Source organism: Antedon mediterranea, chromosome 7 (genome assembly GCF_964355755.1).
Source record: "Antedon mediterranea chromosome 7, ecAntMedi1.1, whole genome shotgun sequence".
Classification (NCBI taxonomy): Eukaryota; Metazoa; Echinodermata; class Crinoidea; order Comatulida; family Antedonidae; genus Antedon; species Antedon mediterranea.
This window is the reverse complement of record NC_092676.1, coordinates 15,803,393-15,831,243: the sequence shown is the minus strand read 5'-3', so window position 1 is coordinate 15,831,243 and position 27,851 is coordinate 15,803,393. Positions and strand designations below refer to the sequence as shown.

At 33.0% G+C, this 27,851-nt stretch overlaps 3 protein-coding genes across 4 annotated transcripts; 2 read left to right on the top strand and 1 right to left on the bottom strand.

Moving 5' to 3' along the window:
• The first annotated feature begins 1,042 nt into the window (after positions 1-1,042).
• On the top strand, positions 1,043-3,003 carry LOC140053924 (soma ferritin-like). Its single transcript, XM_072098675.1, has 4 exons — positions 1,043-1,272; positions 1,370-1,516; positions 1,809-1,934; positions 2,567-3,003. Exons 1-4 carry the CDS (start codon positions 1,174-1,176, stop codon positions 2,744-2,746), a joined length of 552 nt encoding a protein of 183 aa, XP_071954776.1. The 5' UTR covers positions 1,043-1,173; the 3' UTR covers positions 2,747-3,003.
• A 23-nt stretch (positions 3,004-3,026) lies between these two features.
• LOC140053925 (soma ferritin-like) lies at positions 3,027-6,648 on the top strand. Its single transcript, XM_072098676.1, has 4 exons — positions 3,027-3,188; positions 4,982-5,128; positions 5,791-5,916; positions 6,170-6,648. Exons 1-4 carry the CDS (start codon positions 3,090-3,092, stop codon positions 6,311-6,313), a joined length of 516 nt encoding a protein of 171 aa, XP_071954777.1. The 5' UTR covers positions 3,027-3,089; the 3' UTR covers positions 6,314-6,648.
• A 735-nt stretch (positions 6,649-7,383) lies between these two features.
• LOC140055253 (cleavage and polyadenylation specificity factor subunit 6-like) lies at positions 7,384-27,586 on the bottom strand. Of its 2 annotated transcripts, none has more exons than XM_072100537.1 (13): positions 27,497-27,586; positions 21,644-21,727; positions 20,817-20,927; positions 20,191-20,360; positions 19,765-19,859; positions 19,305-19,487; positions 18,792-18,844; positions 18,053-18,131; positions 17,031-17,946; positions 16,705-16,829; positions 15,960-16,110; positions 15,556-15,827; positions 7,384-9,318 (listed from the first exon to the last, which is right to left on the bottom strand). In XM_072100537.1, the coding sequence occupies exons 1-12, from the start codon at positions 27,554-27,556 to the stop codon at positions 15,572-15,574; spliced, it is 2,283 nt and encodes a 760-aa protein (XP_071956638.1). In that variant the 5' UTR covers positions 27,557-27,586; the 3' UTR covers positions 7,384-9,318; positions 15,556-15,571. The 2 variants fall into 2 exon arrangements, with proteins under 2 accessions (XP_071956638.1, XP_071956639.1); XM_072100538.1 differs by having other exon boundaries at positions 7,384-7,584.
• Positions 27,587-27,851: the final 265 nt, after the last annotated feature.

Here is a 27,851-nt window from a genome sequence, read left to right as displayed (position 1 = left end):
TTATATCGCTGATGCATGAGCAGTAAAGACTCATTTAACTGTGTTGGCTATTGACGCACGCATTCATTACAATACACTAGACGCAATTTTCCCGGACGCATGCGCAGCAATTAAAGGCAAATACAGAACACTAAATTACATTCGGTTATGTAAAGAGAAATCGCATATTCGATCATTCACACTCCCTGTGTCCCTTGTCTGACATAGCTACACATTTCAGAGAGGGAAGATGCTCTATCACAGTAATTCTATGTTAAATACACGCCAAAATTATGTTTCTTTTTCTGTTGGGTCACATTTGAAAATGTAATTTTTCGGGTGTTACGTCATTGGTATAAGGACGAGCTATGTTATTGCTATTACGTCATTGTTTGCCGGTTACTCATTACACGGTGCTGGCGCAACTGGCAGAACACGCCGGACTTTCTAAATTTATCGAATTCAGAATATTAAAACTCATATTTCATCTCGCATACACTTAATCTCTTTACCACAAGGAAGGAATGTAAGAGTGTTAAGCTTTGTTTTCGATGTAAGTATGTGCTTATACTTTCAATAGGCCTCACAACAGTACAGAAACACCTACACACCGAAATATCGATCCCATTATTTATGTACTGTATATTATTCACCATTAGTTAACTCTTAACTAATTATGTCTGCTTTCATTTAATAATAAACATAAAAACGAGAGGCAACATCATCATTATATTATTGTCAACATTGTTGCCTCTCATTTAATAATATATCCATCACAGCGCTCGTTTATACTGAAACGCATGCTCGTACATTTAATTAGTCATATATTAAAATAAGGTTTTAATACTGTTCTACGACACTAACACTAAAGTTATATAGTTTTGAATAATTCAATCATGTTGTATCACGACCACAAACCAAAAAAAAATTATATTTAAATTTACAACCAGAAAAACTCATACACTTGACAATTAATAAAGTAAAAGAAAAAAATAATAGTTTAGCAATCGATTATCGTGACGAACAGTATTTATCGTCTCTGTTCTTTTAAGTATTCAAAAACCCCTCATTTGCATGTGAACTGTGTATGCAGCTGAGGAGAAAACATTCAAAATTACGGAGTGAGACGTGGTGTATTCTGTATTTCATACATTTGACAAGACGTATTTCAGTTTGGTCAGGCCGGGTAAGGAAATGTCTCTCTGTCGACAGAATTATCACGAGGATGAAGAATCTGCTATCAATAAACATATCAACTTGGACATTTACGCCGCATATACATATTTATCATTAGTAAGTTTGATATCCGTTATTGCCTCTCCTATACTGTAGTAGTTTCAGGCAAATACCATGTGCACCATGTTATCTATGCACACGTTTGTTTTTCCAGGCATTTCATTTTGACCGTGATGACGTAGCATTAAAAGGCTGCTTTACATTTTTCAAAAACAACTCGAGTGAGAAAAGAGAAAATGCAATGAAGCTTATGAAATACCAAAATAAACGAGGGGGCAGAGTGGTATTAAACGAAATCAGTGTAAGTGAAATATAGAACAAATCGCTCGCCATTTTTATCATTGTTATATTAAAGATTAAACTTTATGTGGCCGATTAAAACGTTTCCCCATTTTTTTTTTTTGTGAGAAGTTGCAAGACCGCCGTCACGTCATCAACAAATTATGTGCTCAGCCCAATTCGATTCATGGGCATTAAGAGTAATGGAGATTGTGGCGCCTAAACATAAATGCGATACGTACCGTACGCTATTGTGTAGTGGGACCAACCTGTATGTATCTGTTAATTATTTATTAACAATGTTTTTATCATAGAAACCCGTCAAAGATGAATGGGGTACAGCTTTGGACGCTATGAACTCTGCAGTTGATCTTCAGAGGCATATTAATCAATCATGGATTGACATTCATAAGACAGCAGTAAAACATACTGACACACATGTAAGTACGCTTTTGACACATTTTGTCTTGTTCTTTCAGTTTTGGCAGCTCCATCGTGATCAGTGACTGTATTCACCATTCAGGCTAAATAAAAGCCTAGACGCAACGCAAGCGAGTTGACTAATGACAAGCGAAAGTTCGCATTAACCAATAGCTTGTGATTAGTCATATATTAAGCTTGGTTCCCAATAGAACGTAACGCAAGGACGTAAACGCAACGCAAGCGTTTTTACCAATGACAAGCGAAGTTATAGACAGTTAGCAATCACAAGCGAATAAGCCATCGCTTGTGATTGGTCAATTAACTTGCGTTGCGTTACGTCCTTGTGTTGCGTCGCTAGTGGGAACCACGCGTTAGAAACCAAGCTTAATGCTTGGTTCCCACTAGAGACGCAACACGACGTAACTCAGCGTAAGGGATTTGACCAATCACAAGCGATGAATTAACTATCGCTTGTCATTGGTCAACTCGCTTGCGTTGAGTCTACATCCTTGCGTTGCGTCCTAGGTGAGAACCAACCTTAGGAGATTTGACAAACAAACGATGGATTATTCGAATTGGTGTTTGCTTGCGTCCTCCTGAATTTGCATTTGCTTAATAAATTTAACCAATATGATTTTTTTTATTTTAGCTGATGCAGTTTGTAGCTACACGCCTTACTGAGCAGACTGAAGTCCTTAAACAACTTGCTGATTACGTAACATCATTCAAGCGTGTCGGTCCCGGACATGGAGAACACGCATTTGATAGAGAATTGCTTTCCAATGACAACTGCACGTGTTGTAATACATTGGAGGATACCAATTTATAGCTGGTGTCTATTTCGAATTGAAATGATAGAAGTTTATAAATAAAAAGTGCAGTTTGGCTCTTTACTAAAAATTATTTAGAATTACTACTTAATACTTTACTTCAATGCTTATAAACAATCTATGTACTAATCAAATGATTAAAATTAAAAATTCTTTAATGATGAACAACACAAACGTAGGCCTACCTCATTATTTAAAACGATTGTTAGGCCTATAAATAGAAATCCCAGCTCACGTCAAATAATTGACGGAAACTGGAAGGCAGATTTGGCGTTTCATATTTTTCTGAATACAACAAACACTGTTTGGCCGAAATTGTTTTTGGTTGGTTTTTGTGGTAAAATGTCTCGATGTCGCCAGAATTACAACGAAGAGTCAGAAGCTGCTGTCAATAAGCAAATTAACTTAGAACTTTACGCTTCATATGTATATTTATCATTAGTAGGTATCCTGTATTACCAAAAAATGCCATTACTAAACTACCCTAGGCAGGCCACGCAGGCAGGCAGGCAGGCCGGCCAGTCGCCGGTCCAACTAGACTAGGGAATCCGGGACGATTCGCCCCACTTTTGGGTCGAAACGTCCCAAAATGTATTTACTATTTGGCCTAATCAACGCCCGGTAGGGTTTTATTATAAAACATAAGTATCAACAAGTAGGCCTATAATTAACATGTTAGGCCTAGTGGTAAATTTAATTTAAATATTTTTCTTTCCGAAACAAGTTAAATTTATTTAAATATTGACATTGTTAAACTTCTCATCCTAAAACGTGTCAATCGTCTTCGCCACAAAACGTCATAGTCTTTGGAATAAACATAAGCAGTGCTTTAATGTATAATAAACGTACAAATAAATAAAATAATTAAAAAACCAATAACTTAATAATCGTAGCATGTACAGTACTCAGGGGTTGTATGTAACATTTTTTTTATAATAAAACCCTGCCAGGTAATACTGGGGACATTGTAAATTAGTCTTGACACCCGCTAGGCTTTTCTGGTTTTTTTTTAAAAACAATAACCAACCCTTTTGACACTATTGATCATGATATACTTTTATTCAAATTATCACATTATGGAATCCGTGGACCTTGGATTCTATCTCCAACTTTAATTATTCTACCTGTGGCATCCCCCATGGCTCTTTACTTGGTCCCCTTCTATTCATTTTATATATTAATGATATCTACCTCTCTTTCCCATTTTTCTTTCTGTATGCCGACGACACGACCATCATTTACTCTCACCCAATATTCAAACATTCATTCAAACTTAATCTTGTTTGGAACCCCTCAGAAGTTTACAAAAAACATTGACCAGTCTCTTTATAAAAATTACCCTGGACAATGTCGACATCCCCACGGTTGAATCCGCTAAATTTCTTGGTGTCCACCTAGACAGTGGTCTCACCTGGAAATCACATTAAATAATGTTGAAATTAAAATATCCAAAAGCCTTTTTAAATACATTATGGGAGGTAGATCGAAATCGAAAGATAAAGGTTCACATTAAGTTCAGTCGTATTATATTCTTTGGTTCGGTGACATTTTTTATAGAATAAAATATTTTGAAATGCAGGACACTGGGACACATCAAAAAGTGGGACATTACTATCAAAATCAGGACAGTTGGGATTGTATGATAATGTAAATAAATATTAACGTTAATCAATTATAACATTCTGGATCTGGTAGCTACTGTACAATCGCCATCATATAGGCCTCGACATTGCAGTGCCAGCCTCATGTTTACGAAATGTAGAATTCCTTCTTTTTATGAATTGTTAAGAAAATTAATATATGGCCTGATGTGTAGACTTGATGCAAGCAAAAATATTTTAATCTCAACGATTATAAGCAATGTCGAAGATGCTCTTCAGGTGGAATGTCATCCTGAGATGAGTAGTAGTAATTAGTCTTGTTTATTATTTCATTTATATGTAATTTTTTACTTTCTATGAACCAAAGTTTCTGAAATAAAAGATTGAATGAATGAATGCACAGGTTGCACTCCCATGGGTATAGCTGGTTGCAATTAAGTTTTTAAATTGTGAGCAGTCTGTGCACTGGTGGCAAGAGACATTGTAAATTGATTGATACAAATCATTTCTATCCATGCTGCATAGACGAGTCATTTTTTAAATGGAGTACATTTCTAGGCCAGAACAGTCCATTATTTAATAGACAGAATAAGAACATAATACAATTTTAAAACCTTTTTTTTTTACATACAGGCATATTATTTTGACCGTGATGATATAGCCTTAAAAGGCTGCTTTAAATTTTTCCAAAGTAATTCCAATGAGGAAAGAGAACATGCAATGAAGCTTATGACATACCAAAATCAACGAGGTGGCAGAATGGTTTTACAAGATATTTGTGTAAGTTTATCAATATTTGTGACATTAAGTTTCTATCTTTACGGATGTCTCTGTTGGGGTTTTTTTAACTACAAAAGCGGACCAGTAAAATTTACATTTTTACTTGTCCTCCACTCCACATTTACTGGTCACAGAATTTGGGCCTATAAGTTGGAGGCCTTCAATTAACTTTAAAAAAGTCAAAATGAGGTACAATCGACATTTAGTCTAGGTGTGAAATATCGTGAAGAGATGAATTTTATTATTGATGTTTTGAGATTTTATTGGCCAAGCGCAGGGAATAATTTCGCCAGTGTAGCATAGCAAAAAGCTATACAAAACAACCTTATTGCTACACATTTTGCAAATTGTGTAGCAAAAAATGCAATACAAAACTATGTTTCTAGACTCAACAATCAGTTTGATTAGCAATTTTGCTAAACAAAATTTTTAAATGAAATTTTTCCCTGCAAGCGGTCTTGTTATTTAACTGGTTATTGGCCAGCGGTTAATGTAAATGCTGTTATGTATATTAAATTACGTTTAGCGAGAAGCTGCTAGACATAAAATTATTTATGATCAAATCCATGGGCGTTAGGAGATTGTGGCACCCAAACACTTCACTAGTTGTCTGTTATTCGTGTAGCATGTTAAACAAATTATTTACATTTTTTTTCTTAAAGAGACCCGAGAAAGATGAATGGGGTACAGCATTGGAAGCTATGCAGGTTGCACTAGGTCTTGAGAAGACTGTCAATAAGTCATTGCTAGACCTTCATGCAATAGCTGAGAAGCATGGTGACAAACATGTAAATATACCTATATATTTGGCTGCATTATAATTATTCTTAATTATTCTTAATAGTTTGCTTCATGAGTTTTGCTACAGAAATTTGATTATTTTGCATGTGAAAATCAACCCTATAATTTAAATATTGAATAAAATATCCACGCTCATTCCAATGACTATCCAACCAATATTCTTAAAATTAAGGATAATGGAACGATTTTACTACAATTGCATGGACCAATCTCAATTTATTTTGTGACATTGTCTTATAGCTGGCTGATTTCATTGATGGCACATTTCTGGCCGAGCAGACTGAAGCCATAAAGAAACTCTCTGATTACATAGGATCACTGAAGCATGTTGGCACAGGCCTTGGAGAATACACATTTGATAAAGAAACTCTTGACCAAGACTAAGTGTCTGCAAGAGTTCCTTGATTAAAGTCACTGCCAGAGACCATATAAAATTCCTTGATAAAATATCATGCTACTTCATTTTATATTACATACCAAAGCTGTGGTGATAACAAATAATTGTGGTGCTTAATTTGTTTTATATTTCTGTATCTTTTTATAAACAATGTGTGTGTTATTAACAATTTCAGTATTGCATTTTGTATTTTCAGTAACATGGTAAATATAACAGTACTTTGATCCATGTACTTTATGTATTATTGCACAAGCCAGTGGCCAGTATAATATTCATTTTTATACAAAAGGTTAAAAAATAAATTGCTTAAATGTCCAAGAAATAGTATATGTGTAATTATTTAAACTCTTCTGTCAGTTTTTACATGGTAAATTGGCACGGCACATAATATTTTATCTGAATTGAAATTATCTGAATTGAAATTCTTCAATTCATTTAAAACATGGGCAAGCGTTTCTTACTGTACAACTACAATTCAGATTAGATATGTACCAGTATGTTTTTGCTCCGTTTGCTATTTGTTGCCTAGAAAGAGATATGAAGAAGTGGTGTATCTGCAAATGATCCAAAGATATATATTTCAACTATAATATTTGAGTGCAATGGAATTGTGCAAAGTGCAAATAATTCCATGAGGCGAAAATAGAAATATTCATTATTCACCATTTAACCATTTAAAAAAGGCAGCTCTCCAATTTTTTAAGTGGAGTAGAATAGACGGTCAGTCAACAGCAGACTCTTGTCGGTTGCTTATAATAAAAATGAATGCGCAAAACGACATTGCAGTCTCGATTAGCGTACCATATTTTATTGAATATCATGTGACTCACAAACCTCCAATCAAAGGTGCATTATAATACTGAAAAATGCCCTGCCATGGGACTGATTATTTAAATATATATGCTTTATGGTATGTTGAGTGTAACTCTGAGTGCCAAGCAATGAGTCTCAAACTCCCAATTCTACAATCAGTCCATTGCCAAACACAATGGTGTGGTGCGCCACACACCCTAAAACAATCCAGCCAAGATAAAACATGGGAGATCTGATTTGTTCTCAAACATTTTATTACAAATTCTCTGTTCAGGTCTTGCACAATGTAAAGTACAACTCTATACATCTTTACTGGATCCATGTAGTATTACAATTTGAACTAGTGAAAAATTCCCTTAATTATTAATTAAATTGAATAGTCTATTTACCTAAATTTGCTCTCAAGTTCCAGAAATCTTCAGTCTCTTCATATCAAAATACATATCTGGCATATCGCAAATGAATAAGTGATCCATCAATTGAAATTTATTTTTACAACATAAGTTGGTATAATTGCTAAAATGACAACAAGCACAGCAGTTTTACTCTATTAGATTAGCTGGAACTTAATGTTAGAAACACAAATTTAATTTATACTTTATTTTATATTTAAACTAAAAAATGTTAAAACTGTAGGAACGTCCAAGTAGCATGCATATCTTAGGATCTAAAATTGTGAAAAAATGTATACTTACAAGCTTGTTTTCATCAGAACATTGGAACACTTTGAACATTGCTAAAATAACTTACCTTAAATACATACCTAATACTCCTGTTGGTTATAAGTTACTAGGCCTTTTGCTTTCATAATATTATAGTTCCCATTTTATATAGCGGTTGTTATATAAAACATGACGGAATTAATTTTACAATTAATTATTTTCATAAGCCATGTGTCTTCCTACATTCACATTTTTAAATAGAAAACATTTTATTCATTTCTTGCATTATACTTCTAAATAGTGTTGTTTGAATGTTACAGATTAAATTCTGATTACATTAAAAATGATTTACCATATAAAGTACATCGCTCAAATAAAAAGTAAAAATTAAAAACTGTTCGGATCAAACATGTTCTTGAAAATACCTTGAAAAATTCATTAATAGTGTTTAGTTGCATATTAAATTTACCAGTTTGTGTTTTTACTTTATAAACATACTCGTGAATAGTTTTACAGTATTTTAAAAATATGTATGATGAACACAAGTACAGTATTACAATGGTGTCTAGTAAAAAAAAAAACAAATGATACAACATTATATAACCACTAAACTGTGTACTTTAATAACTGATAATCTACAAAGTAAAGCAAGCATAGTGCTAATAAACTTGATAATTGGTTATAGAGATTATGATATATACAAACACATATTAAACTAATGAAATTTAAAAACAATGTTCAAATTTATTACTCTGATTGATTTTTTATGTGCAAACATCGATGGTGAATATGGTTAAAAAAAAAAATCATGAATTAAGGACACAATTTGGAACAAGTATTGTACATGTTATAAAAAATGTGAAAATACTAATGTAATTATATTATACTACAAGTTTAGAAATCAAGATTGACAATATAATTCAAACTTAGCAGGTAGGTTTTGAATTTAGGAACATTGCTACTTCTAACTACCTCATGAGACTGTTAAGAGCATATTATGATTATCATAGGTTATTATCAAGCATCATTATATACATTAATACATTTAGATGCTTTGCTTGGCTACAAAACACTACTTAACTAACAGTAACACTAATGGCATCTTCTTCTTGCTACATTTATCTCAAAAACGACAAATTTCAAAATATACACAATTGGCTTAATAGTTCAAAAGAGATCAGCACTTGTTCTTTTCATACTGCTTCAAGAGTATTCTTTGGATGTTGGAGGTGCTCTCTGACAATGTAAACTCGGCACTCTTCCACGTAAATCTGATTTCTTGCTCCACTTCTAATATCCTTTAAAACATCTCAATTGTATTCAATGTCTTCAAATTTCACTTCATCATTTGTAATTATTTCATCTTCGTTGTTCTGTTACCTTCAGCATCTTCTAGTTGTCTGTACATTTAGAAGTTTAATTGTTCAGTTTTTACCCCACAAATATTAAAAGAAAAAATCATCCCATTCATAAAAGTTTTATACAAAGTTGTTATCACTGACGTTAGCTTGATTAATCTGTCAAAGAAACAATATTTAAGAGGTTATTTGCAATTAGCCCTAAACTATTATTTTACTGTAATAATAATAGTCAATAAAACAAAATATGAAACCAAATTCTGCAACACGTAAATAACCTTGTGTATTATTATGCTTGTTACAACATTGAACATCAAATAAGTTCATAATTTGTTACCAATTTGCAACAGATATTGAAATAACTTCCCACTGGCTTGCAGATTTTCTGTTATTTATTTTTCATCAAGGAATCATGTCAAAAATGATTCTAGTACAATTTTTTACTGCATTAACATTCTACAGTAGTTTTATTTAAATAAACAGTGTGTATTATAACCAAAAACACTTGCTATATGATTGCATAAACAGGTTAAACCCTTGCTATATGAATGCATAAACAGGTTAAACCCTTGCTATATGATTGCATAAACAGGTTAAACCCTTGTTATATGATTGCATAAACAGGTTAAACCCTTGCTATATGAATGCATAAACAGGTTAAAGAGTAACTGCAGTAGAATAAGTTTGACATGATCCTTAAACAAATCGGGTCAACATTACATTAGTTTCAAATTCTAAGTTGTCATTAGAGAGCCAACTGGGGTAAAAAATGCATTAGTTTCTTATGATTTTATTTATTAAGAGAGCCATTATTTAATATTACATTATACAAATTGCCATTTTTATTTTCAGAGGTAATCTTTAGTGAAAAGAAAGATAACCCCAACAGATTCAGGTCTCCTGACAATATTGTTGTAAGCATATCAGTTATATTAAACTGTCTTACAGTGTGCATGTTTGACTTTGTCTACACCCACTCTAGGTACACTTTGGGTAAACATCTTTTTTAACATTATACCTGTATGGATAATAACAACAAAACAATAACATTCCCAAACTAAAAATTTACTTAGTAAAGTATCTAATAATTTACGCATAAAACATTTTGGTTTTAAAATTTAAGATGTTATATTGACATAAAAAAAAAAACTTTTCTCACCAAAACAAGTAAAGTTTCTTATTTCCATTATCAAACAAAAATATAGTATATTGTAAAATAATTTATAAAATAAAAACAACTAGTACAATAACATGAATTAGTACAATAAAAAAAAACAAAAAACAAAAAACACAGACATCAAAATTTGAGATAAACAGTGACAAACATGAAACACAGTTATTTTAACACTTTAAAATACTGTATATACAGCAAAAAACTGGCACTTGTTTTTTTTTGGTGACAAAATAAAACTAAACTTTCTAAACATGTAAATCCCTTTCTCTTTCACAGTTTATTTAATGATGTTTGCATTCAATATCTGCTTATATCAAGCACATTTTTTAAAACAGTTTTTCATGGAATTTCTAACTTTAAAATTGAATCATTCAGTTACTTCCAAAAAACTAAAATCACACCATTAAGTGTAAATTGTAGTTCAAATAGAACATGTTTATATTTAGACAGTCAGTAGCAATGATTTTTAAAGTTTGCATGGTGAAGTATACCCCTACTATCCTTTAAGAACAACTTAATGCAATACCTTAAATAACTTAAGTGAATTAACCTTTTTTCCCTGTTTAGTTTAAGACTATTTATGGGAGGCCATTTTATTAAACACTAGCCTTAATGGCTATGAGTCTATTTGTTTCAAAACTTTCATGAATAAATACCTAAACTTTAATTTACTTTTTTCAAAGAATTACCAACAATCTGACTTTTCTACTAGCAATATTATTACTGGTTGAACACTGACCTAGATTGGGATCTTAATAAAAAAAATACTAATAGATCACGCATTCATTAAATGCTAACAGTATAATGTATTAACTATGGTGAATTTATATATTTATCAATTCTTAATTGTGAATCAAAATCAGACACTTTTATTGGTCTTCTCATGGAGAAATTCATGCGAAAATTGATTGCATTCAACCACAATCTCAAAACTTAAATCGAAAATACAGTCGATGTTGATCATCAAATATCTTCTATCCATTAGAATAAAAATACTATTTATCAGAAGAAAACAAATTAGAATGTTATGTTAAACAATTTTATTGAAGAACACCGAGTTAAAATCATCACTAAATGTATTATACAAATATTGACTGGGTTGAGGAACATGGTAAAAATATGGCCCAAGATTTCTCAATACAATGCTAGTCAATTGTTGAATTGACACAGTTACACATGCAGAACTACCTTCTAGTGACCTTAGGTTGTATTCACACATGCACCCTCTATAAAAAGAGTATTCTAAAGCAATCATTTAAACTCAGAGGGTGTGGATAAACAATTTACCAACATATCCAAAATGTTTCTTTCCCGCAACTAAAATATATTTTCCTAAAAAAATGTTTAATGTCAAAAGTAATTATTATTTTACTGGATATAATAGAAACTTGCTGTAGATTTCGAAAAAAGTAATGTAATACATATTAATGCTAAACTTTATATTGGATTATACATACAAACTACCAAGTACTTAATTTTGTTTTTGTTTATTACCATCATACAATAATTTCACAAATTGTTATTTCTATGTAAAACTGAAAGTTAATACACTAAATTTGACTTTACTAAGTGCAAGTGCTTAATTTCCTATGTTAAAAAAATAACATAGTTTAGCGATATAAAACTCTGAAATTTGATATAACTTAAATATTGATTGTTTTGATTTATTCATATTTATTCAATGTCATTAGCGGCGACAAGAAAACTATATAACAAAATTACTATTTGATTACAAAAAGTAGACAAATAAAATAAAGATTTAAAATTATAATTTAAAACACGATATCATTATTTAATTATTGGAAATAACATTTTTTGCTGTTAGAAATAGAATACCAGTTTAGTAATTATGTCAACAATACAAACGGGAAAAAACAAATGCAAATGGAAAATAAATCTAATATAAATTGGTGTGACGCTAAAATTAAAAACATTTATATTGAGTTAATTTAAAAAAATGATCAAAGCACATTGCAGTACTGTATGCTGAAATTTACAAAATAAATGAGGTTCTCAAATTAATTTTAAACAAATCAAAAAGTTGGTGATGTTCAACAAAAGGTTTGAGTTTGTTCCAAAAAGAATATGCATCAACATTATAGAATGTAGGTTCTAAAGGTTCATTATTTTTAATATCTACTCACTGGTATGCCCATAAGAATAAATCTAGTGAAGTATGGTATTTCAAATAATCAAAAACATATTTTAATTTCTATTACTTGATAAACAATATTTAATAAGTAGTAATTTTTCATTAAATTCCTAAACTAAAGAAAACATGATATTGTTGAAATCGATTCAGTTAATATTTGGGACTATAGTGTTTTGATAGTTGAAATTAATTGCTGTAAAAAAATCATATTCACCTGTCACTCAATAACATAAAATGTTATAACTCTGTAGATATTCAAAAAAATAATAAGTCTAAAATAAAAAGGTCTTGAAGGCTTGTTTATATAATCATTCAATACAAATAAACACATAAACCATAATGAGCCTGCAAATTGCACACATTTTGGTCCCAGAATACTAGTTTCTATGTACAATTAACAATATACCTAAATTTTAATTACAAATGAATCGGTAACTATGCATTTATGTCGGCTGTATGCTATAAATTGTAATGTACTGAAAAAGTCTGTTGTAGATTGTTTCATAATTTGAATACATTGTTTAATACATTAGTATTTCTTTTATATCTAGCTCTACCAAATCGAGCATTGTAACCAGACGTATTCTTTTACTCATACATTAATATTATCTATATTCATAATCTAAATATTAACTTATAAAATTTAGTATTTAATTTTTGTTATTTATTCAGTTGACAACCAACAGCGATGAAATTGCCAATAACAGATTGAATTGGCTAATCACAATCATTTTTTAAATATAAAAAGTAAAAATAGTAGTATTTTTGTTTCGTGCAAAAAGCCTGTAAACCTATAAACAGACATTTAGATATTAAACATTTTCAAATCACAGAAAGTTTTAAACCTTATTTTGTTTTCTTTTGGAGTGCGAGATAGTCTCAAATGAAATGTAATCATTTAATAGCTACTGTAAGCCCTACTAGGAATATTATGGTAGTACCTTAATTAATACTACTGTATAATATACTTCAATTAGCTGATTTTAATATCATTACATCATGTCACAACCAAATAGTGTACAAGCATTTAAATCTACAATATAATCCTATTTAATGACCAAGAAATAATCATAGAAATATAATTTCAAAGAAGATCGTTGCAATGATGTGAACTGAATATTTCACTTGCAAGTTTTTTACCTATTTATTGAACTAATATTCATGAGGAATAGGAAGAAAAAGGAAGAAGCACTTTTTTTAAACAATAGCCACATGTTTACACAGCCTTAAATTTCTTGGAATTAGTTGTAATTTTATAAACACCACATTTGAATTTTAAGAATTTAATATTGCTGAAATTAAATACTTCCCGAAAGCCAAGGTTCACTGAACAGGCTTATCTGTTTCTGTTAGGGCTGTGCAAATATATTTTTAAAGCGGTTTATGCCTAATAATTTGATATAGTGTACATTGAACCGCCATTGTAGGTGTTTAATTTTAAAACCATCTAATTTTTTATATTTTGCAATACTAACTAGAATAAAGTTATATATGTAAAATATGTTGGCAACAACTTTTCTATACCTAAATCTTAAAATCAAGATCAATATTAAATATGCTCTTTTCTAGGCCTTAATGTATAATACAATATTCAATAATACATTGTATGAAAAAATAATGAAAACTACTGATGACAATAAACACAAACAAAAAAAACATGATTATCCATGTAATCAAGTTTTTATACCTACCTCCACAGTACTCATAATCACACCTAGAGTTTCCATTAGTTTATCTTAATTGTTCTTAAAAAAACATACAGTACTTAAAAACAGATAAACACCATAGTATGCCTGGAGGTATTTTAAATAATCATTTTCCGTTACTGTTTAAAAATGCAAGGCAAATTAAATTATTCATACAGATACAGAATAAATAACAATACATACTGGACACTATGATCTATATATAATTACAATAAACTTGATATTCTAATAATCATAGAAATATAATAAATAAATATAAATTTACAGCTATTCCAACAACATTTTTAGTAGTTTTTATTAATTTTTAAATGAAAAGGATCATTGCAATTAATACTTCACCATTTTCTGCTTGTTTTAAAGCTTTGCATGGCAGATAGACACTAATACTGAAGTTAGGTTTATGGTAGACGACGTGTTTCAAAAAGGAAATAAAGCATGGTTGAGAATGTCTGGTGTTTCATTATTTCTCCAGTAGATGGTTGTAGCATAACAACCGAAACGTTGACACATTCTCAACCATATTTTGTTTCTTTTTGGAAACACATGGTGTACCGCAAACCTAACTTCACTTGTACAATAAACTGAACATTAAGGAATATTAACCTATCATTTATGTGAAAGATTCAATCAAATACAGTACATATACATTTAAAAAATGTAAGTAAATGTCTTTCTTATCTTGTCAAGTTATATAATAATACTTTTTGCCAGAATTAATTGCCAAATTACAGTCAGATGATGAGAACATAGGCCGTTGAAGTAAGTAACTTGTACTTCATAATAGATTAACTGTAAATAACTGTTAAACTACACTATAACAAAAAACAAATTACGTAATGGTACAAACAATATGTCAAATTTCTAAAATACCCTTTTTTAGTTTATAAACACAATTACATTCAATGCAAAAAATGATCTCCAAAACTTTTCATTTAAAGCATAAACACTATTTCCTTTTAAAGGTAAAACAAACAATAGTAAAAATGTTGATTATCATGTTAATAAATAAAATAAATAATATTGATGGTCGTGGTAGTAAGGACTTTTTTAAATAAAAAATAAAACTTATACATATTGAGATTTCATCAAACCTTGCTCGAAATTGTTTTTTTAACGCATTAATGAGCAACAACAATTATTATAAATAAAACAGGCAGGCTAGCCGATGAAAGTTACCCATTACTTGTTAACTAAACTCCTGCTACAACTTGATAATCATAAATACCTAATTCGTTATTTTGACCTTATAATAAATAATATTAAATTACAAAAACATTATTTAAAAAAATATAAAATGCACCTACCTTTTTAATACTTACCATTATCCACAGAAGAATAAATAGAGAAAAGAAAAGTTCACTCACCTCAATACTTAAGAAATTAACGGCGCCTATATTCACGATCTCTGTCACGTTCTCGATCGCTTCGGCTTTCACGTTCACCTCTGTCACGGTCACGATATTCACGATCCCGGCTTCTTTCACGGTACTCACGTTCCCTACTACCTCGGCTGCGTGATCTCTCACGCCTTTCTTTGTGGCGACTGCTCTTCGATTCCCTAGAGCGATGGCGCTCTTCACGATCTCTGGAACTTCTGTCACGATTTCTCTTACTACTGCTACTGCTTGTAGTAGTACTATTCCAAGGAAAATACACTTCATTTTAACTTTGAATTCATGGGAGGGCCATCATAAATAAAATGTACATTAAATATCAACATAACATGTACACCCAATTGGATTGGAGGATGAATTTTGCAAATACTTACACAGCACTACCATAGGATTTATCTTCTATGCCTCTAAGACAATCCTGTAGTGAACTGATGATTACTTTACAGCGATCATCAGATGCCACTTTAGATTGTTTGATCAAGGAGATTGCGGTGACCAATGTTTCGATAGCAGATGCATATTCCCCTAAGAACAGAAAACCATATACAGTTAGAAGTAACTTAATTATCATTCTTAAGGAAATAAACAGATTAATTCAGTAAAACAAAAGAATTTCAATTGGAGGAATATTAAAACAATCCAATCTGATCAAATTGCACATGTCTGTTTAATCAAGCAAAAAAAATCATACAGATGAAAGCACTCAGAAACTGAGTGAAGTACTGAATATTACATTGCAGGGAAAAATTATATTTGGAGAGAGAGGGCTCACTACTTGATATTTCGATCCATGTTAAAAGAATACAGACGTTCTATTTAATATCGGATATGGAAGATACAGGTAAGATTTTAATCAATAGGCATGTTCTGCAAGTACATACAAACATTCAGGATGATAACTTAGAAATTGTGGGCGTTATCGTGCTAACAAACAAACAAAGCAAGTGCGATACAAGTAATGACACATTACAGTAATGAAAACTAGTAAGAAAAAAGTGGGCGAGGGAAAGCTACACACAAATTAAGTTTACAGGTCAATACAGGACAGACATGGAAAAAACGATTTGGATGCATGATTGAAATCAGACTATTTTAGTTTTAATAGGTACTTTTTCTTACCTGAACTAGCATCCATGACTGCCCTTGAGATGGCACTACTGGAAACTGTTCGATTACGAGACATGATTTCTTCAAACTCTGTTTCACTGAGAGCTGGCGTTTCTACAGGTGCTGGATTCTCTCGTCTGAGAATATTAAACAAGAATAATACCGATATTTGTCACTTCAATTCATTTGTGTTTTTTTTACAAAACCAATATAGAAGAAGTAAATGATTTATATTGAGGCTGTAAAGAACACATGGTTACACAAACTGTATAGGGCTATAATAATAAATATTTCAGAATAGAAATTTAATATTTAAATAGATTAATAAGAAGACATACCGTTCTGGTGTCTTGTACTGGTCATCTGGATATCTTGGCTGTGCTGGTGGAGGGAACCTGTCTGATGTTTTATACTGATCTGGAGTGTAGTTGGCTTGTGAAGTAGGAGGAGGAGGGCCTTGATTCCCATGAAAAAATGCTGGGTTGACATGAGGTGCTGGAGGAGGAGGTCCTGGATGAACAGGTGGTGGTCCTGGATGTGGTGGAGGCCCAGAATGAGGAGGAGGTCCTTGTGGCGGTCCTTGATGTGTTGGCGGAGGTCCTTGAGGATGTGGCTGTTGATACTGTGGTTGTGGTGGTCCTTGGTGAGGAGGAGGTGGACCTGAATGATGATGTGGTGGCGGAGGACCAGAATGATGGGGTGGTGGACCAGGATGAGGAGGTGGAGGCCCAGGATGATGCGGCGGTGGCCCACCCATAGCTGGTGGTCCATATTGTTGGGGAGGGCCTCTCTGAGGAGGGGGTCCACCAGGTCCTGGAGGAGGCATCCCTGGCATAGGAGGTCCACGTGGAGGGCCACCTGGTCCTGGATGTGGTGGTCCACCAGGGGGAGGACCACTATGTGGCGGCATACCATGAGGAGGTCCACCGTGAGGAGGTCCACCATGAGGAGGTCCACCGTGAGGAGGTCCACCGTGATGAGGTCCACCGTGTGGAGGTCCACCGTGAGGAGGTCCACCATGAGGAGGTCCACCGTGAGGAGGTCCACCATGAGGAGGTCCACCGTGGGGAGGTCCACCGTGGGGAGGTCCACCATGGGGAGGTCCACCATGATGAGGTCCCCCATGAGGGGGTCCACCATGAGGGGGTCCACCATGAGGGGGACCACCATGATGATGTCCATGGGGTGGTGGTCCACCATGAGGGGAACCGCCATGAGGTGGTCCGCCATGTGGAGGTGGTCCACCAAATGGTCCTGAAAAATAAAACCAGATTGATTATTTACTATTGACATTCAATTAAAGTTGAGGGTAAAATTTACTCTTTCAAACACGTACTATGAGGTGTATCTAGTATCTTACCTGGCGACCTTTGAGGTGGTCCTCGCTGATCATGTGGTGGTCCACGTGGAGGTGGTGGTCCTCTCATTGGCCCAGGAGGCTAAATAATAAACATGATCTTATTAAAGATGTATTGTCCCAAAAAAAATTAAGATTAATAAAAAATATTGAATGGTTAATCACTTACAGGAAAAAAACAGTTTTCACCCGTAAAAAGACAAAATAAACAGTTAAGCCCATTGACTTCCAGTCAATTTGACTATATTTTCAGGTAAATATTTTTTTTCAACCAAATTTTGGTCAAACTATTATGTGACATTAAAATGGCATATTCATCAAATTGTTTTTTCAGGGGGACAATATATCTTGAAACCATAACCTGTAATGCTGTTCAAAATATTAAAAAATCTAATGAATTAGCAATATACACCATGCCTATCATTTGATTGGTTGAATTTATATCATACGGCATTGGTAATTTCATTTCATTGAACTAAAAGGTGATATTCAAAGATCAGCCTGCATAATTAGGAGATTTTGATGTAATATAATAAATACTGTAAACGTAAATTAGGTATGTTATAAACAAAAAATGTTGGAATTTGTTGAATGTTATATTTTCATTTGTTTTGCAGGTTCCATTAATTTAACATTTATTAATATTAATTATTTGTACAATGTAAATTTTTCCTTTAAAATGTGGTCATTAAATAGAAAAACCTTCAATGAAATTTATCATGAATAATAACATGATACTTACCCCCATGGGTCTTTGTGGCATACCAGGTGGAGGACCTCTAGGTGGTCCCCGAGCTATATGGAGAAAAATAATGTGCAATCACAGTAACAATTTGTTTTCGGTTATTTGTGAAAGTCAATATAAATAATCTGAAATAACCACTAAAAACATCAAACCAAATCAAAACCGTAATTAACAGTAACAATTTAAATTGTTGGTATAAATAGAATTTTGCTATTCATGGATTTTTGTGGATAAATTCTAGAAAGACTTAATCTTTGACTTTGATGCATTGCCTGACTTCAATTTTTTAACCGTTTCACGTCGGAGTTAAAATTGTTGACTTTACATGAAAGTGAACTGGTTTTCTTCAGTCAAAATGTGTATCTGTCTGTCCATTGGTCGGTCAAATTTTCTCAATATTGAACAAAGTCTAAGACAAATTGGAACATCCATATAGCATGGAGAGTCGAGTTTATGATGTTGTTGATTGAAGATATTACCTGAATTACATAAAATAAAATAGGTATTTACCAGGTGGGAAATTTTCCCGTGGTGGTGGTCCATTTCCTGGTCCTTGTGGAGGTCCTTGTGGCGAGGGTCCACGTTGAGGTGATGGGAAACGCATCCCACCACCATCATTGTGATGTTGTGGTGGACCATGTTGACGATGATTAGGTGGTCCATGACGAGGTGGAGGTCCCTCTCTATCATTAGCTATTCATACAATTTTACAAATTAATACTTGCACATCAAATTATAATAAAGTAAGCAAGAAATATTATTCCATGAATCTCGATTTGTAATATATTTGTGTTGATGCATTTCCCAAATTATTACAGACATTTCGATGTGCATGTCCACTGTTATCAACTGATGGCAAAGTCGACTGGCACGTCAACTATCAAATTTGAGAACATGTTCAGTGACATTTTTTCCCCATTGGTAATTAAACTTTAATCTGAAGACTACACTTAAAGATAATTGTACTCACGAGCTCTGGCCTCGCCTTTCCTAGATGCTGCCTCAAACTGAGTCAAGCTCTGTCGATTACATGGTGTAACAACTGGCTGCTGTCCATGTAATTCTCTGTAAAAATACATTTTTTTGCTAATTATCGCTACAAATACAATTTTAGTCTACTGTATTGCGTGAATGAAAAACATCAGCTTATAATGCATATTCATGTTTTGCGAAAACAAATTTGCAACCATTCAGAGCTTAGGAAATGAGTTATCATGAGTTCATGAAAATCAAAAAGCTCAGCAGACACACAATGGAAATGAAAATAGCACTTAATTGCTTTTTGAAAACATTTGATTCCCTGAATGTAAATAACTTTTTGCACTTTTAAAATAAATACTATATACTTGTACCGGTATGAAACCTTTATCACAGAAATTAAATAATGTTAACTTACTTTTTTGGTAAACCATTCATTATGACCCTATAAGAACCATCTGATCCAACATGCACAGTTGCAAATCCTTTAGACTGACCGTTAGCACGGTTTTCATGAAACTTAATCTCAATCAAATCATTAACACCAAGTTCAGAGATAGCATTACTTAGGTCTGCATCTGTAGTCCACTGTTATAAACAAGAGAAAACATTGTATACTGTAAGGTCAACTTTCTCAATACCAGACATCTTGGACTGGCAAAATATATCTGGTTTTCTGGAAAGTCTGGTATTCAGAATGTATTTTTAATGGTAACAATGCATTTGGGACCGTCCTTTTGAACCATAAAAAAATGGGGTTTTTGGAGACTTACCGGTATTTTGAGAGTTAACTGTAATACAATTACAATCAAAATGGCTGTCTCAAATTGCTGTCATACAAAACCATGACAACCGCCCAAACACCATGTTGCCTCATTCACTATTTACTTTTAAAACGCTTAAACTTGGTCCTTAATAGGTTACAATGCAAGGATGTAAATGCAACTAAAGTAATTTGGACAATTACAATGCAGTGTCGTTTGGTGCATGTGCTTGTTCAGATGTTCAGGTGTTCTTAGGTTGAGGGGTATCTTGAAAACTTACCCAGGTCAAATTGCCAATGTACAATGAACTTTTCTTGGCATAGTTATGATTAGTTGTTCCTTGTATGGTCTGTGTTTTTTGAGGTCCTGCATCACCACTCGATGACACACGCTAGATAAGAAAGTAAACAATTAGATTATTAGTATTAACAAAATTTAAGTTTCAAACATATAATAAAATCAGACATGGTTACAAAGTTAAGAACATACAGTAGCTCATTGAAAGTTGTTTATTGAGGTTTATGAAGCCAAAAACTTAGCCTACAGTATAGCCTATCTACGAAGCATCTAAAGTATGAAGCATCTACGAAGCTACTTTGTAGGTAAAGTTGCAGTATATTCTTTCTGTACTGTACAACTCGAAACCAAAACAGGCCAGTTGGTGTTTTTCTCCTAAGATTTCACAGGTTCCAATATATAATTTCTAAAAAATTGTCTTCACACTGTGCAAACCTGGTTGTGCAAAAAGGGTGTTAAAGTCCCAGAGATGTCAACATTGTAAAGAAAAGGCTGGAAGGTTTGTTAAAGATGCTCTGTAATGTATGTGCTAGACGGCATTATAAACCTTACGCAAACGATTTATTAATTAAATACTATTAACATCAAATTAATTATCCACAATTGAAAGGATAAATACAATTTGACTGGCAAAGTATCTGTCAAATGAAATTCAATTGAAATAACAAAAATACATTTAAAATATTTTACTACTGTACCTACTGAACTTTTTTTAGTACTGTGTAGTACAAACAACAATAACAAACCAAACAATATTGTGCTTAGCTGCAGACAATGAGTTACAAACAATGCATAGCATCCACTACTTACACGAGGTGGCTGCTGTGTGTTATTTGCTGGTGTTGTTATCACATCATCATATAAATCTACTGAGGCAGAGTTATAATCACCCTCCTGAAATTAATAAAAAATCCATGATAAAAAATCATTATCTTGGTGAAATTAATGAATAATGTTGTTGGGATCTAGCCTAGGAACTAGCGAAATTCTGAAAGAAAGTACTGTGCAGAAACCAGGCGGTCATGCTAATCTTCACCGGTATGCCTGGTATCGTCTGGTACGTAGGGTTTTACGATATAAAATGATCTCAAGTACATGTTAAGATGCTTTAGTAGTAAATCTTGTTATATTTTTCTTTCCAAAAACAAGTAAGCAATTAGCAATTACTTTTTAACCAAAAAATGATGTTTTATCCCAAAAATAAGTAAACAAAAACGAAATTTTTGACATATTAGGTATATTGTACACTACACGATTCACTGACTTTTATGTTGGTTCAATGGGGTTTGCTATGGATTTACGGCGTTTGCAGAATACCCATTTTCGGCGATGTTTTATTAGACAATATATTTCGGAAACTACAAATCAGATTTCATAATTTCTTTAAATTGTAATATTTAATAATATATACCCCTAAAAACCGTGAAATAAACTTTTGAATATACATTGCTATCCCTAATGAATATACTGTAGAACTTCTATTTGAACAAGAACCAGCGATAAAATGGCATATGATCGGTTGGGCCACTGACAAGTTGAGCTGCCGGTAATTTCTATGAAACACTTCGTCTTTTATGACATTGCGTGTAGTGATTAACAGTACTGTACGTGTATGTAGTACATAAGTTCATGGTCTTTAGGTTTATTGTGTTATAAAATAAATAATTACATACTACAATTTTGTCGGTTTGGGCCGCCATAACAACACAACAAAGGAAAGGAGTTTAACGTAATATTTAATAATTTAATTGTTTTTAATCTTTAAGTTAAAAATTTGGTGCACTCCATAATATTTTTTATTTATTGTACCACGTGAAGTCACGTTGTCTCCCAGCCCAGGACTAATAAAGTATTGACATATCGCCAATACCTTAATTTCGCGAGAAACGTCATTGCACAATGCATAATGGGAAGGGTTTAGGAGCAATAGCGTCACCGTATAATACAAACGTTATATATTGGTGGTGGCGTTATTGCTCCCAAACCCTTCACATTATTCATCGCTCACACAATTTGCGATAAAAAATAAATATAACTTTTTATTTACTAATACTTTAATTATTAAATTGAATTTTACAATGATCAGTTCCCAAGTATGACTAGACACCACAGTTTTTTTTGGTAATTCAATTCTTTTATTTTTTATTTACTAACTACTATTTATTAATTAGACCTACAGTACTCTAGACACTGTTGTGTTAATAAAATAAAACTTAAAAATGACCGTTATTTTTATCAAAATATTGAGCCGGCTAAAAAAGTCTAGGCTAGGCCTATAAACTGCTGAATTTTAAATAGACAATAAACACTTGCGTGACATTTGTCGACACTCGTGTAATTTTTTGCATATTGCGCAATAAAGAGGGACAAGTAAATTTTTTCTCGGACAAGTGAATTCCGTGCAGGTACTTGTCCTGGGACAAGTGAAAGAAATTGAAATTCCCTCACCCCTGGATCTTGTTGTTTTGTTTTTTAGTCATGCGAGATAATAAATTAGATAGTAAATGTTATTTTAGTTATAAATAAAAATAAATTATAATTGAAATTTTAAAATATGCAAAACTTTATTTAAAAGTTCAACTTCACTAAATCGAAGGTTAAAATGAACCTGAAATGGATTTTTGATTTTTTTCTTTTTAGAATGATGTTTTGGGGGCTATTAGGTGTTGCTAGAATGTATATTGTTACAAAATATAAATTGGCCCTTTTGGGGAAAGCCCCATTTGAAAATCAAAAAAATTTGCGGGTGACGTCACTTTGCGAATATATTCCTATCCCTCCAATGGACAATTTGCAGTTTTGAAATCTATGGAGTATTTTCTAAAAAATGCTTGTGCATTTGCAGAAACGTATTTAGAATTTTTTTAGATAAAATTATTATCGTATAAACGGTTATTGATCGAGTAAATAACGATTTAAAATCTTAAAATCAACGGGTTTTTTCTGGCAATACCGAAGTTGGCCTGGCAACGTTGTCCGGGATACAGCTCCGTGCGCAATGATGCGTATCCATATTTTCCGTTCGTGTATTTTGTATCGTTCGTAATTTATACTGCTAAAATGTGATAGTTTCTTTAGTTTTTAGTTTAGCAGAATTAAATTAGTAATATGAGATGATAATTTATTTGTCGAATCAGGCAGTTCGAAAACGAATTTTATTCATATTTTACTTTGGCTTGACAATGAGCGCAGCAAGTTGTTGATATCGCTTTGGTCCTTGGATGCACATGAAACGGAGCCTCGCCGCATGATGTGGGTGGTGGATCGACTCCGCGCACTGGATTGGGGGCCTAGCTAGGCCTAGCTAGTAAAGGTTTGGGAGGTAGGCCTTCTAAATTCGGGTTTTAGAACAAACGAAGTACATTTTAGGGACCTATATTTCAACAACATTAGATATTGAATAAATTAGTATTAGTGTCAACGCTTCGCGTATCTTTCCAGGCCGTCGATCATTCACTGACTATCAGGCGGCATACACGCTCTCGATATCATCGTGTGTATATGTGACGTCGTGAATATAGAGGCTTCCGACGGCCGTTGAAATAGAATATTGCAATGGCGTGAGTAATTTTCGCTAATTTACCATGGTATCTTAAAATTTCGTTTTTACTCAAAATACTATATATTTTGTTTTTATTTGTATGGGTTTGTGTTAATTTGATACATTTAAATAACATGTGTGAATTTCTTGAAAATCGAAATTCCATTTCAGGTCCATTTTAAACAAAACATAACAAGTACATTTCAGGGAGAGTATCCATCCGCTGATCATAAACACGTGGATATAAACAAACTGGGCGAATGAATTATGAATGGAGTGATCCGTCTCGATTTCTGTTGGAACAAAAATATCGTACCTACTTGTATTATATTATTTTGACATTTACAGTATTTAAACAGTCCATATTATCCAATAGTACTAAATAAGCGTAATATGTCATTTAAACGCAATTTTAAAACGAAACATCGTTCATTATATTAGCCTAGTAAACAAACATACTGTAGTTCAGACAGTAGAGCAGTACTGCGCGATACACACACGTGGGTAAACAGTAGCTACTGCGCGATACACACACGTGGGTAAACAGCAGCTACACGGCGAAAACTGACATATTGAGGAAATATCCTTCTGTTACTACTTAGGCTATACCACATTATTTCACATTTTCACGCCATGTACATCGTATTTAACGCTTGTACACAGTATGTATTATCATACAGTACTACTATTAACTAGGCCTATAAGTACTAGCTAGGCGTTCCACTTGTTTTAAAATTAAACTGTCGGTAGGTACAGTAACCCTACCTTTTTAGCTAGCTAGCTAGGCCTAGTCGGAGGTCATTTCACACAAACAGACATCGACCGCCGTCCTTGGCGTACGTTGGCCGATACTGTACAGTAGATGTACACTTGTTCTTCTTTCATAAAAATAAATGTCCCATTTTAACACAACACACAGTAATTAATACTAATATTAATACATTTATTATTACTTCACAGTAATTAACTCACATTTTAAATTTGATGAAAACTAGTATTCAAATTCCGTGTTTGGTGCATGCAGCACAGTACACAATAATCTGAACATTGGGATTTCCCCTCCTAGCTATCGCTTCGTAATCTACGCGTAGCATGTTAGCTTGCGTAGATTACGCCACGCGAAACCTACGAAACGTAGTGTACCAACCAAAGGTTGCAGTATTAATTATCTGTACTGTACTAGCCTAGTTGAACTTATAACAACGATTATTCTCTGTACCTTATTGAGATTATTCGATTTAACGATTATTGTGGCAACAATTTTCTTGAAGCAATATTAAGGATTGATTTTCGAAAACATTAATCTGACAGTATACATTAATTAAAGGAAATAGAGATTGTTAACAATATTAATATGTATTGGGAGTACTAGGCCTAGTAGTAGGGTTACCGAGAGTTGACTCCATTGTTATTGCCACGATTCAACTCCGCGTACGTTACCATGCGCGCTATGTCATTGACGCGATTATCTGTCCATTGGTAAACACATTTTTATGTAATATTATTCTGAAAATAATTGAACTGTAAACATAATTCTTTTGAGTATTTATTTATTTACATATCATTCCATAAGATCAACTATTTTTTATCGTCATTACATTCAACCAAACATGTACAAAATGTGGTTAAAATATCGTACTGTCTAGCGCGTACGACCATACGCGGTAGATTGTTTACTCAAAAACCTTCGAACGGTCCAGTGACCTAACCCTATTCAACCTTGTTTTTGTAGTTGAGCCTCTCATGACCTGGGATTTGTTTGTCTTCCTACGCCAAGATAATATAGTTCTACATGCCATGTGCTTTTTTCTCTGAGAAATATTTATTATAAGTGCCAAAAAAACGGTTTTTTCTCTATATGAAGCCTTTATTATTTAAATCTTTTAGAGAAAAATCACACATACCATAAAGAAGGTCCATTTATTTCATTTTTAAAATAAAATTGTGAAAATTACGTGAGGCTCAACTACAAAACCACCATTTTGTGATATGATGTCATCGTAAGCCAATCAAAGCTGAGATTTCCCGCGATCGGCAGAGCTCACGGATGAATGATTTTGGATCCTGGCTATTTGATTGGTGGACGCGAATCACCCACAGCGGAATGTTTTCTCTCGCGTGTACCGCGAAGTCACATGGTCTGTCTGTACTGATGTTACTACACAAATTTAGAGCAATGAATTTGTACGAATTCCGTTAAATAAACAATTTTATATATTTTGTAAACATTTAATAACATATTTTATTGATATTTCCAATGTTGATATATAAAATAAATTACTATAAAACGTAATTATTTGTAATTATTTTAGCGAAAAACGGTGTGGTTCATACAATTGTCGACTGAGGGCGCAATTTGTTTACAACGTTCGTGGCCAAAAACGATCATTTTCGGAGATGTTTTAGACCTTATATTTCGAAAACTACAAGTCAGATTTTCGTAATTCTTTCTTTATTGGAATATTGAAACAAAATACTAACATATAGTGTTTAAATTGGTTGAAAAATAACAACTTTTAATTTTGCATCGTTATCCCTACTAGTAGCCTAGCCTAGTAGTGTTTGACTAAAGCTTAAATGGGTGGACATGTTGACCATTAAGAAGTTACAGTAAATACAAGGCTGTACTGCTTAAGGAAACTCGGTAAAAAGAAACAAGCGCTGGCGAAAGTTAGCATTTGGCGTTTCATAGAAAATAACGTTTTTCTGGCGGCGGCGGCTCAACTTCTCTTCGTCTCGAGGCCTCTCCATCTCTACTAGTACTAGGCCTAGCCTAGCTAGGCCTGTAGGCTATAATAATTATTCTATCTAGGCTGGTATAGACTAGGCATGTGAGTAATGAATGGGCAGTCGGATAATTATACATTTTATTAATTTAGGCACTGACCGGCGGCCGAAAACAAATGATCAGACACCGGCCCGCGTGGTTTCTCTTCTTCACTCTCACTCTCCACAAAAAGAGTGCAGCAACAACCGAATCATCTAACACTGACACAGGCAAACAATAAACACTAATTTTACAGAATATGCTTGTATTTAAAAGCGCTGTTAATTGCGAACTATATGGAAATATTATAAAAAAGTAAGTTGGAGGTACTAGGTGACTTGAAAGAAAGAATTACCTGGTTAAATTCATCAACATCGTCGGCATACAAATCAATATCTACACCACCGTCAGCCATTTTAATTTTTTAGCACGCACAACATTGAGAGGGCAGCATTTTAAAAAAAAAGGACGCGTTTTCTTAGTTGCCAGAATATTTATCCATATTGAACGAATTCACAGGAAAAAAAACAACAATTTATACTGTACAAGTATTGTAATTTATTAGTAAAAGAGAAGAAGAGAATTTCGAATCTAAAACTAAAGAATGTGCCATTTGTGAGGCAAATGTGTTCCATTTTTTCAATACTGGTACCTCAATAAAAGTAGAATGTTTGGCAAAAATCAATGCAAGGCTAAGGTTAGCCACTTGA